This window comes from Microplitis mediator, chromosome 10 (genome assembly GCF_029852145.1).
Source record: "Microplitis mediator isolate UGA2020A chromosome 10, iyMicMedi2.1, whole genome shotgun sequence".
Lineage (NCBI taxonomy): Eukaryota > Metazoa > Arthropoda > Insecta > Hymenoptera > Braconidae > Microplitis > Microplitis mediator.
The window spans coordinates 4,749,761-4,762,587 of record NC_079978.1 but is presented as its reverse complement, the minus strand read 5'-3'; the positions used below and the strand labels follow the sequence as shown (position 1 = coordinate 4,762,587).

General features: G+C 29.4%; 1 protein-coding gene across 1 annotated transcript; it reads left to right on the top strand.

The window, feature by feature from the left end:
• The first annotated feature begins 5,677 nt into the window (after positions 1-5,677).
• On the top strand, positions 5,678-11,241 carry LOC130675990 (uncharacterized). The gene is made up of 3 exons (XM_057481933.1): positions 5,678-5,888; positions 6,008-6,099; positions 6,181-11,241. Exon 3 carries the CDS (start codon positions 6,213-6,215, stop codon positions 10,854-10,856), a length of 4,644 nt encoding a protein of 1,547 aa, XP_057337916.1. The 5' UTR covers positions 5,678-5,888; positions 6,008-6,099; positions 6,181-6,212; the 3' UTR covers positions 10,857-11,241.
• The last annotated feature ends 1,586 nt before the right edge of the window (positions 11,242-12,827 follow it).

Sequence of the window (12,827 nt, the reverse complement as noted above, 5' to 3'; positions counted from 1 at the left end):
AGCGTGAGACTGTCTCTTTATAAGTTCCGACTAAGTCACTCTCCCTCTCTTACTTTTTTTTTTATTTAAGTAAACATTGAATTGGATACTGTTATTGAAAGTAATTTAGTCTTTAGTATTTCATTGATACAATTATTTTGATAGTGCACGAATCTCGATTTTGGAAATAGTTTTTTTTAAAAAATCGAATTTATTAAAATAAATTTTGATCATTTTTTTAGGCTCAACTTTAAAAAGTGACTGCAGGGAATTTAAGAGGGAGTAAAACATTCAAGTGTTTTTTAATTAAACAATTGAGTATAAAGTGATCTACTAAATGTTTTATTTGAATATTATCATTTTTTTTGACTTCATTAATTTCAATTAAGAGAGGTCTGAACTTTTTTTCTCTATCACACTCAAGCCAACAAACGGAACTATCCTTGTTGCACTTGCGCAGTAAATGGAAACTTTGTCCACGTTTTTCTCTTCAACAAATGAATATTTTTCAAAAATCAAAACGTAGACTGCCAGTTTATAAAGTAACGCATCGAGTCTCATTCTTCGTTTTGCGTTTAGAGGTTTAGTTTGAGCAAAAATTACTATAGACCCTCCTTTAAAGAATTTAAATAAATATGAAAAAAACTATATTATTAATATACTTTATTGAGTATCATAAAATTTTTTTAAGTCATGTTTAACTAGGATTTTGACATTTTTTTACTGCATTTAAATTTTAAAGTCAGATGATTCAAAATAAATATAAATGGTATTTATATCTATATTTTAATAATGAAATTATAATTTTGAAAAACTTTTAGTATTGGCTTGGTTTTACTAAAACGATTTTAATTGATATCAAAGTATATTCAAAATTTGAGTAAATTTGATCTAGTCAAATTTCGATAAATCGAATTTATTATTTTTTTTCTTTATTTTCCTGGCTACTATTACTAAAAATATATAATTAATAAAAAAAAGACATAAAGTGTCAATCTCTTGTTTAATTAACTAACTTTTCGTTCATATATGTATATATTTTTTTTTATAAATTTCGTTATTCCGGTTTGTCAACAAAAAATATTTAGAATTTGCTTACATCAGATAAATAAGTTAAGTAAGCGTAAATAACAATATTACGATACATATAAAATATGAAACAGTGACCAAATTTATTTATATGATGCGAACTTATTTAAAATGTCTTTATTTTTTGTAAATCTTGTACTGTCTAGCACGTGGCCTTATTGGGACGATAGCCAATAAAGAAGAAAAAGAATCTTTTACTGTCTTCGTTCCGATGAATTCAAAAAAATATAAAATTATGTTAAATGAACTTTAATTTTTGAAACTGTTATAATTATCAACGGTATTAAATTTCTCGATTATATAATATATGTAATATAAATATTGAAATTATACTTTCAGTAAAATCCTTCACTTGACAACGGTCAAGAATTGGTGTTTTTAAATAAAAACAATATAAATATGAATAGAATGATGTATTACAAAAGCGTTTTTTAAAAATAATGAATTCTCTTTAGTGTATACATAAATCTGATAGGATTCGCATTAAATAGTAATAACTGAAAAAGCAATTTTATTTTTAACTCATCGAATAATAACTTATGCAAAATATTTTTCAAAGAACCAATACCAATGTCACATCATTTTGTTCAGTTTTTTGCATTTATACAAGTTGCTTTTAGACTGCCTAGTCTCAATACAAAACATTTATTTTTATTATGCATCTAAAAATAATTGTTCATATATATATAGACCTTTAATACTATTTAAATCATCAAAATAATAATTAATAGATATAATTCCTTGTTTTTATTACTGCATATTTACACTTAAATATATGTGACAACAGTAGTTTTCACAAGGCTATTTCCTTAATTAATAAAAAGATAAAAGAAAATTTTTTTTATATTTTTCTTCATTAAATATTATAAAAGATGAGAATGATAAAAAATTACTATTAAGATCTATAAATAAATACCAGTATCATTTTAGTTAATCAGCCGCTTAATTGTTTATATAGCTGTCAATGTCACGTGATATTTGTTAATGAATACATGTCTAATTTACTAGAAAAATGTGCATGTAAATAAATAAATTCATATATATATATACAAACAAAGAGAGAGAGAGAGAGAGAGAGAGAGAGAGAGAGAGAGAGAGAGAGAGAGAGAGAGAGAGAGAGAGAGAGAGAGAGAGAGATTAATATAAGTTACTTCCTAGAAAATATGTCATAAACATTCATATTAGAGTTATGGACATGATTAATATAAATCAATGAAGTAACTAATTTCCGTGGACATTCGTATGCACTTGACGAGGTACTTGTATGTCTCATGTGTTAAGGTCTGCTACAAATTAATTAATTAATGTCATCATGCTAGTAATCTAATAAAAAATGTAAAAGTTAATAAATAATTGGAAGAAGAAAAAATACTTAATAAAAATGGGTCAATGTTAATAATTATAGATACTTTTATAGTAATAAAATGTTAATTGAATTCTTGAATTATATATCTAATTGTATCAATTATTTTTCTTTTTTGCTATTATCGGAAATTAATGACTTCTGGTCATTGAACGGCATTGCCTTGCTATTGCTTATTATCAATTACATTGACGTTCAACACTAATATTTTTTTAAGAATTCCCGGGTCAAAAATAAAACTTAAATCAAGCTCGCTTCGCCTTATTTTCTTTTGAAGTTATCGATTTGCCGACGATTTTTTGATAAGATCTCGACTTTTTCGACTTAAATTTAATTTTTTTCAACTTTTTGAACTTTTTTCATCTTAGTTTCAACTTGTTCGTCTTTACTTTGAGCACGATAGTCATTCACATTTCTTTTGACTTGCTAAACCAAGTCGAAAAAAAGGCATTTATTCGCCTCACTTTCGCCTTAATATATAAAAATTATTTCACCTTAGTTCTGACTTCTTCAACTTATAATTTAAGTCGAATAAGTCTAAGCCAAGTCAATTTCGATTTGATCTTGACTTTTTCGTCCTAAAATTTAAGTCGAATAAGTCTAAACCAAGTCAATTTCGACTTGATTTCAACTTTTTCGTCTTAAATCGTGACTAAGTAAGCCAGTTAAGTCTAAATCAAGGCGAAAACTTAATATATTTCATACCTCCGTAAAAAAAGTCGAGTTTGTCTTGTGAAAAACGGCTCCAAATTTCGACTTGTTTAACCAAGTCTTTTTTTTTGACCCGGGTTATATTAGAAAAAAATTTAATGAATCGAGAAAAAGAATTTAATAACAAAGTTATTGAAAATTCATAAACGAAAACATTCGTAGAATTTTCAAATATGACAAAGTGACAGCTCGTAAAACATGTAATTTCTACTCAATAAATTTGATGCAAATATGAAAATATATTTTTAATCGTAAAAAATAATATTTATTGTTACTATATATGGAGATTTACGTAGTGATGATCATGTAAAACAATTACTTTTTTTCATCTCTGAACAATTCTCTGTCATGAATAGATTTAAACATGGGTATTATATATTATTACTTAAGACTATTATAGATAATATAAATTAATAATGATATTTATCGTGCTCACATCGCATTAACACTATTTGTAGTTGCATTGTCTGATATGATTATGAATATGTTCATTAATTATGATTCGATAATACATTACGTTAAACGATAGAAATTATGATAAATTTAATTAAAAACAATTTTTATGTTATGTCTATTAAAATAAATAGTATATTATTTATTTAATTGTATAAGTGTAATTTTTTTTATGTTGGTTACAATGACAAGTGAAAAAAAATTGATCTTTTGTGAGTGAACATCGAGAACGTGAGAGATATATTTTTTGATGTAAATGCACGTGGACATGAGAACATTTTTACGATTCTTTTAATTCCATTACCTATTAAATCACTTAATTTGCCTTGAAGGACTAGAATTTTTTATGGTGTTTTTTGGTTATGGTGATTCAATGGTTTATTTATTTTCATTTGTGTTTCTTGATATTATTTTACATAATTTGATAATAAAATAAATGTATTATGAATAAAAAAAGATATTTTTGTTTTAAAAATATTCTGTCGTCTCTAATTCGAGAAAATACCGACAGGATTTATAATTTTCGAATAGTCTATTATTTATCAATTTGAATAAATCAATCATATAGTTAAATTGTCATTAAATTATACCAGGGAAGATTCTGAGGTCTGAATAAAAAAATATCAGTATTTAGAAAATACTGAGAGATTGAAAAAATAATTTTTTTAGCAGAATACAAAAATTTGTTTGAATACACGCTAATTTTTTGTGAATCTTCCAAGTTATTGCTTAATTTACTAATGACATTTTGATTAGTGTTTGATAATTGAAATATAATATATAGTCAAAACTAGTTGTAAACAGTAATTTTTGTGACCGAATGATAAATGGAGAATGAAACATATGATCAAATTGTAATATCTAATTGAAACTAATCGCCCTGCTTACAATTAATTTTAGTATAAATGGTCGAGTTGACTGAAAACCCGAAACCGTAATGTCATTGGCTTCAATTTATAATAGCGTTTTAGTCAACAAAGTTATAACAATGAATTACTGTTACAAATTTTACATTCAAACAAATTAATTTAAATGCCAATCAACAAACAGAGTTTAAATAAGTTGCTTAAAATATTTGTCATATGATGACATAATTATTTATTTGATGTATACAATTATTAAGACCGTTGCGATTTTGACACAACGATATTTTTCAAATATTTTTTGAGCTATGCGTATTATTTCGGAGAACTACGAAGAACTACGAAGAAATTCTATAGAAAAGCTATCGAAAATCAAGGCGCAGGACTTGGAACTTTGAGAAAAAAATTTTTTCCCTTCACTTTTGTGTGCTAGCATTCTTCCAGAAGGCTTGTCTGATACCCCCGGGGCCTCGAAACATCCAACGGACGCCTTAATTTTTATCATGATATCCATCTAAAAAATTCTACAGAATTTCTACAGATAATCCAAACCCAGCTCCCTAAGTTTGAAAACAGCGGGAAGTTTTGGGGTTTTCTCGCAGGGTCAACCCTTTTTCAGATTCTTTTAAATGTACAATGTTCAACTACTTGCATCTTTTAAACAGTGCCGATAATAATATCATTAGGTCTCAGGCAATCCCATATCCGGCTGACTGAGTCAAATTCAAATTCAAATACAAATCTAAATCAAATCTAATTTTAAACCAGATCAAATTCAAAGCTCTGACTTGACGAATCTCATGACCAAAAAACCTCACACTTTGTATGTAAAAAATTCTTCCAGCACCACGGGGATTCAAACCCACACCTGGCCAGTAATCAGTGCAGCCAGATCGTGCGATATTTTTACCCCTTCCTGGGCAGAAATAGCAGGGAGGGGGTAAAAATATCACACGATCTGGCTGCACTGGCAGTGATCAAGTTCAAGAGAACCCCAATTTCATTCTCAACGGCCTATACGCTGCCATCTATTATTTTAAATTCAAACTTCTTTACTAATCTTCTGTAATGGTAAGAGTTTCAAATCATTCTATTCGGGATTTTGATCTTCTGGAGAATGTTCTACCCTGCCCCCCCCCCCCCCCCCGCTTTTACTCAACACCATCAGACCTAGTTCCAAAAAATTTTATAGCGGCGTTACAGTCAAGTTTACTAAAAAAGAATGCGTTCGTAAATAAAACTAATCACACACATATATAAGTGAATATACAACTGATAATAAATATGGTTTTTTTTCAATAATGATCTAAATATATATTTTCATATAAATAATTCCACAAGGGTTTAAAAAATTTTTTAAAATATTTACTAATATTTAAATTATGGGTAATTTTGCATTCATATTTATCCGAATTGCAAACCTCATGAAGGTTAGTTCACCACTTTACAACAGTATTTATTTATCTACTTACATATTAACAAGTTTTCTTTATTTTCATTAATCATCATATTTATTTCCACTGATAATTTCCTTTTTCTTTCTTTTTAGATCAAGTATTGAGATAAAAATAAACAAACAGTTGTTTATTTATAACTAAAAAGTGCCATTGCGCAAAAAGGGTAACGGTTTAAAAAAGTACTGTAAGTTAACTAACGACAAAAATTTAATTTTTAAAAAATTCAACTAAAATTTTCAGTGAAATTAATGTTCTTCTTTTACAGATATACAGAAAATAAATTAAAATCATAGAAGAATGACGAAAAATAATATAATGAATAAATTAACCCGGAATTACGATCAAACAAATACATGCGTACTTTCATCACAAAGAATTTTACGATCTACAAATCAAGTAAATTCAAACAAAACTAACGAGCCTACAAAAAATGGTTTCGTACCTCGAATATCCCCTAGAAGAAAGAAACCATTTGAACCGACGTTACTTCCCGCTTCAAAAAAAAATCAAGATTCGAATATAAATTCCTCGTCAACAGAGACAACAACCGACTCAATGAGTACTATTTGTAAAGAAAAATTTCTAGATAAACTAGACCTCCATGTGAAGCCTAAAGACAAATCATCGGAATCAATAACTTGTGAACTCTGCGATAAAAAATTTTTGAATGAAGATAAATTACGTTACCACGTACTTCGTGTGCATAAAATAGTTAATTACAAGGTTCCAATAATTAAAATGAGCAACAGGTCAAAAACAAGTTCAAATTTAAAAGCACAGGCGCGAATAATACGAAAGAGAATCCGCCGTTTTGTGTTTATACGGAAATACTGCGATCTCGGTAACTCGCAGTTTGGTAAATTTCACAACCGTTTTGTTACGAAAGCTACCGAAGAACGTAAGGAACGCAGGAAAATATTCCGACAGCAGATTGAAAAAAATTTTGATAACAAATCAAATAGTAACAGTTGTATAGATGTAAATGAGATTGATGACAAAAGCAACTTGCAATTACCGACGTCGACTGTTGAGATCGACGAGGGTTCAAAGGATAATTTAAATGATAACCCGATATCGTCAACATCCGAAAACGGTGAATATGCATCGCAAAAAAATATTTTTATTAATAAATTTAAAGAGTTTGTGCTGACAAATGGGGACATAATTAATTTACCTACTCTCAATAATCTCGAAAGTAAGTCTACAGACTCTGATGACGCACTACCGACTTCATCTAGAAGTAATTTGTCCAACGAATTACGTAACGATAAACTAACAGAAAGACAAAATACAGATCCCGGTAAATACACAGGGCTAAAAAATTTAAAGGACACGGAATCATCATCAGTTTCAACTTCTCCAGATCCTGTTGTACGTAAAATTTACCCGGGAAAGAAAAAATCAAAAGATCAAGTTGTTTATAGTTTGTCATTCCCAAAAGAAAATCAAATGAACCAAAAATACTGTAATTCTTGCACCGGAGTAATGAAACTAATGGTAGAAAATTATAAGCTATCGGATGAACCAGGCGCAGATAGAATAGATTGTAAGTTTTGCTGTCACAAATTTAGATCAGTAAATAAACTGAATCGTCACGTCGCGCTCTTTCATTTAAATTGTAACTGCATACGGCTACCAAACTTTTGGGACAGCTCTGTGTCCGTCGATACGAAGCAACTTGATTTGAATGGAGACACAGCCATGACTTATCACTGTCAGATTTGCTCTGCAGACTACAAAGATTACAAAAAATTTAATTTCCATCGTTTTTATGTCCACGAATTGGAGCCATTATCAGAAGAGATGCCCGATGGTACACCAAAGTATCTTAAGGATATCAACAATAATTTTATGGTCGGACCATGGGTATCTAGTGCTTCTAAGACAAATTACTTTGGTAAAAAAATAAATAATGATGATTACGAGGACTATGATCTTGAGGTTGATTTATTTCCAATAGTATGTCACAAATGCAATGAAATATTTTTTAATAACTGCAAATATGTCCGTCATTTAAATAATTGCTACAGTGATTTTCACTTTAAACCGTTGGCGCCAATTACTCAGTTTCCAGCAACATTCAAATCGCGTAATTTTGAAGAGCCTAGAGAGTCGAGTCTTAAACTTAAAACAGACGGACATCTCAACTGGGAAATAAAATCGAACATAAAATTACAATTTTTCAAAAATAATGTCCGTGCAAAACCGAGAAACCCGCGTAATTATGCGAGTAATTACGACCAATTACGTAAGACCTGTCGCAAATGTAATCGGGAATTTAATTCAGTTAAAGAAATAAATGATCACTATTTTGTCGAACATGCGAGCAACAATAATGTCGATGGTAATAATAAAGATTCATTGTCTAAAAATAAAAATAATGACAAGTGCGAGAGTACAAATGATGATATTGATGAAAATACTATCACTTATGACCATTATAAAACTGAATCATGGTATGGACATAAAGTTATTCATAAGTGGCAATGTTTACACTGCAAATTGTCGTTTAAAATATTCCGCGCCTACAGTAACCACTTATTTTTTGAACACAATGATGAGTCGCTGGTACACATTTGCGAGAACTGCGATGAAATTATAACGTCAATTGATAAAGTTAATAAACATATATGTGTTAATGTCAGCTCGTGGACTTGTAAATTGTGCGACGAAAGTTTTGCAACAAGTATCGACTTCCGGGCTCATAATACAAAAACACATTTCGAAGTTGCGGAGCCGAACCTTTGCTTGGGCTGTGGTAAAAAATTTTTGACCCATTACATGGTACTGAGACACTGGAAGAAAAATACCTGCGCTTCAGAACGTGCTATTGAGGATTTAATCAGCTCGTATCAGACTAATGAACCTGCGGGTGTTGAGCTCCGTAATGAGAAAGAGAAAAACGAAGACCAAGCCATCGACGATTACATTATTAGTATTGTGGATAATATTGCAATGGAATCGGAGGAGGAACGGAGAGTTGAAGACAAAGCTCTTGATGATACAGGAAATCTTTCAGGACTTTTGGCTGTTAATCAGGATGCAGAAGGAAGAACGACGGAGGCGAGGATTAAATCGAAAGAAACTGAAACTTCATTTGAAGAAGATGTGGAAAAAATAATAAAAGTATTAGAGGAAAAAGAGGAAGAGACTGCTGGTGATAAACTAGAGGAGACGAAAAAACAAATACAAGACACAGACGATGAAACAATCAAAGAATCAAATGAAGAAATAATAAATGATGATACTGCGGATGAACAAATTTTCGATGATGTTCCGATGGACGAGGAATCTATTGAAGACACGAATGATGATCAATCAGATGACAATTCTGAAGACGACGATAATGGCGACGAAGATCTTGATGATGAAGAGCTCGATGACGAAGAGCAAGATGATGAGGAGTTCGATGAAGAAGAGTCAGTAGATACTTTTGATAACTGTGATGAATTGAAAACATTAAATGAAGACAATTATAATAAATTAATAGAAATACATGAGAAATGCAATAAAGTTGTCAATTTAAACGAAGACACTTACGACGAATTGGAGGGAATAAAAAATTATGTGTTGAAAAACGAACAAAGTCCTGGGGACGACTGTCGTAAGTCTGATCTGTCAGGTAATTTAAATAGACGGAAAAGAGCCAGCGAGGTTACTAACGACGGTGTCGAGTCTTTGGTAGACAAGAAGAAGAAATTAACAAACATCAATGATAATTTCAATGCCCAAGTTGAGTTATCAAATGGCCAGGAAAAAACGACGAGTGTAAATAATTCAGCTGATAAATCATCCGCTTCATCCTTCCGTTGTAGTATGTGTAAATTACAATTTTCATCAATGGTATTATTAAACAATCACTTCAATCGGGCGCATGTGTCTGCTGTTGAAATATGCCAGCTGTGTCACAAAATGTACATTACAGGAAATCTTATAAAGCACCTGGTTAATGATCATTTTATAACCTACACTATAATAGTTGATAAAATTATAAAAAATGAAATAAGTATTGAAAGAGACACCAGAGACTTTATAGGAATTATTGGAAAAATGCAGCTACTAGCACTTTGTAAATATCAAGAGCCACCACAAGCCAGCAGTGACGAGTCTGTTGATTGTTCAGACTGTCCATTGACATTTGAAAATGCCGATAAATATCGCATACACTATGTCGAGGTGCACGATAAATTTTGTGCGCTTTGTCTCACTAAACATCGGAACGGCCGTGAGGCTTCGAGACACAAAATAAAATTTCATAGCTCGATTGCCTGCTACGTTTGGTTTGCAAGTAAAGTAATAAACGCTATTGGGGATACTGATACTTTTAAAGAAGCTGTTGGATTGAAACCTAGACGAAAAAATAAGGCTGTTGATAAGGAAGAAAGTAATTCTACATTCAAAGATAAAATTTTAGATGTATTACATGAATCAAAACCAGCTCTAGATAAATTTAATTCGGAAATTCAGTCGACTATCAAAAATAATAAAACTAAAAATGATGCCCAGTATTCTTGTCAGTCAACAGAAAATAATTCGCCGATAAAATCTGATTCGTCGGCATCGGCAGTAATGAATAAAAATTATACGGAAAATGAAGCTCATGAATTTTCTATGGTAAATGAAAGTGGTATGGAAAATAATGAGGCGGATAAATTTGCGCTATCGAGTGAAGTGTCCACGCAAGACAATGGAGAAAAATTGATAATTATACAGTGCCCTAATCTAATATTAAAAAAAGAAAATAGTATCAATAGTACGAGTGATTGTAATGAGGAAGATGATTCTGCGGATCATAAACTTGTAATAGTGGTCACGGAAAGCGATCTTGAAAAGTATAAAGATAATTTACGAGAATTAGCTAAACGATTTGATAATTTGTCACACATATTTTCTACGGATGAAATCACTCAACTGTTGACGGCACATTTAAATGATAAATAAATTTTTAAAACGTAAATTTATCTAATAATAGATAAAATTTAATTATTTTGTTTATCTAAAGATACTATTTTATTTTATTGAATAGGAAATATTTCAATGCTCTTAATAATTGTATGGAAATCTCATCGATGCAATTTTTATAATTATGTTTAGTCGTAAGCATTGACTAAGTGAATATTTTGTATAGATATATTTTAAATAAAAACAGTTATTAAAATAAATTTATTATTAAATAATTAAAAGTTCAATTATTAATTTCGGTTTATGTATATTATGTTTAAAAAATTTTTGTATTAAAAATAAGATAAAAACATGCATGTGTTCACTCACCACCGGAAAATGTAGAAAAGGATTTAATACTTTCTGAAACAAAAATAAATAAAAATGAATTTTTATACCAAAATAACTATATATTTTTTACAATTGTCGAGTAAATAACCCAACTCCCAGCTCTTTTGAAAACTAGTCTTCTAAAAAGTTTTTTTTTTTTAATTTGTTACGAAAAGAATAAATTGTTTTTTTTTATAGATCCTTAATTAAATTTTATTATGACGCTTATAATTATATGAGTGTGAATGTAGCAGACAGTAGACGAATATGAAATTATTAATAAATAGAGTAAATAATTAATGAAATAAAATTTGAAAAAAATGGAAATGTAGAAAATTTTGAAATTAATAAGTGCATTTTTTATAAATTTTATTTTATAAATTATTTACTCTATTTATATGATACTGAAGTTAGCAGATGTCTAATAATTTTTGAATTTTTTTTAGACGATAAACCATAAAAAAAAAAAAATATTTGAAAAAATTGCATCTCTAGTTTTTTGAATTTTCTACATGTGCATATTTTTAGTTTATTTTTTTGCAATTGATTTGTTGAAAAACAAAAATTCAAAAATTTTTAAATGTCTGCTATCTTCAGGATCATCTATTTATTTATAATTTTAAATTTATCTGATGTCTACTACATTCTCACTCATTGATTTTGAAGTTAGAAGACAGTTAACAATTTTTGAATTTTTTTTTCAGCAAATTGATTATAAAAAAAAAAAAAAAAAAACTGAACATACGCACATGTAGAAAATAAAAAAACCTACAGGTGCAACTTTTTCAAATATTTTTTTTATAATTTATCGTTTTGAAAAAAAATCCAAAAATTATTAGACGCCGCCTGATTTATGATACTGAAGTTAGCCGAGGTCTAATAATTTTTGAATGATTTTTAAAAACGACGAATTTATAAAAAAAAATATTTTGAAAAATTGCTGATTTCGGTATCATTTAATAAATTATCTGCCTTCAAATTATTTTATTAGTAAAATATATGCGACTGGCAATTGGGTACTTTACCCCACATGCTTAGTATTTAAATTACCTCCAGATAAGATGATTGCTGAAAAAAATGATCATCAGGAAAGCGCACATCTGGAACTTGATACCACAAAATTATCACTCACTTCACTACACTGTAACCCGCACTAAATAATAAAACACTTAAACGCGTAAAAATCCGAAACTGAACACTGCTAATTACATTTAATCAAACAATTATAAAAACTCAAACTTTTGGTTCTATTTCTGACCAATTTTTAATAAAACAGTTATTAACTAATACGAATTTACGAGTTTGAATGTCGGATGTCCAAAGAGTTTTCTCTCAATTTACATCGTCATCTAATGATTTATACGCGTATATGAATCTCATTATTACTGTTACAAGAAATGATGACATTTTTAATTACAATTTAATTTAAATAATAAACTAATCATCACATAAACAATAATTATCACTGAATACTGAAGTTGTCCTGTCACCGTGAGTTTAAGTTTGAACTAAACAAAAGCAGCCGCAAGAGCGCGCTCTTTGTTCCCACAAAGTCACGTCATTGGCTGTTCCAAACCCGCGCGCTTTTTAAATTTCTCTTGAATTTAAAACTTGCGACTAACGCCAGTGGCGGTGATTTTT

What these genes read in the sequence shown, in the direction of transcription:
- LOC130675990 (XM_057481933.1), top strand. Translation starts at nt 6,213, where the DNA reads ATGACGAAAAATAATATAATGAATAAATTAACCCGGAATTACGATCAA.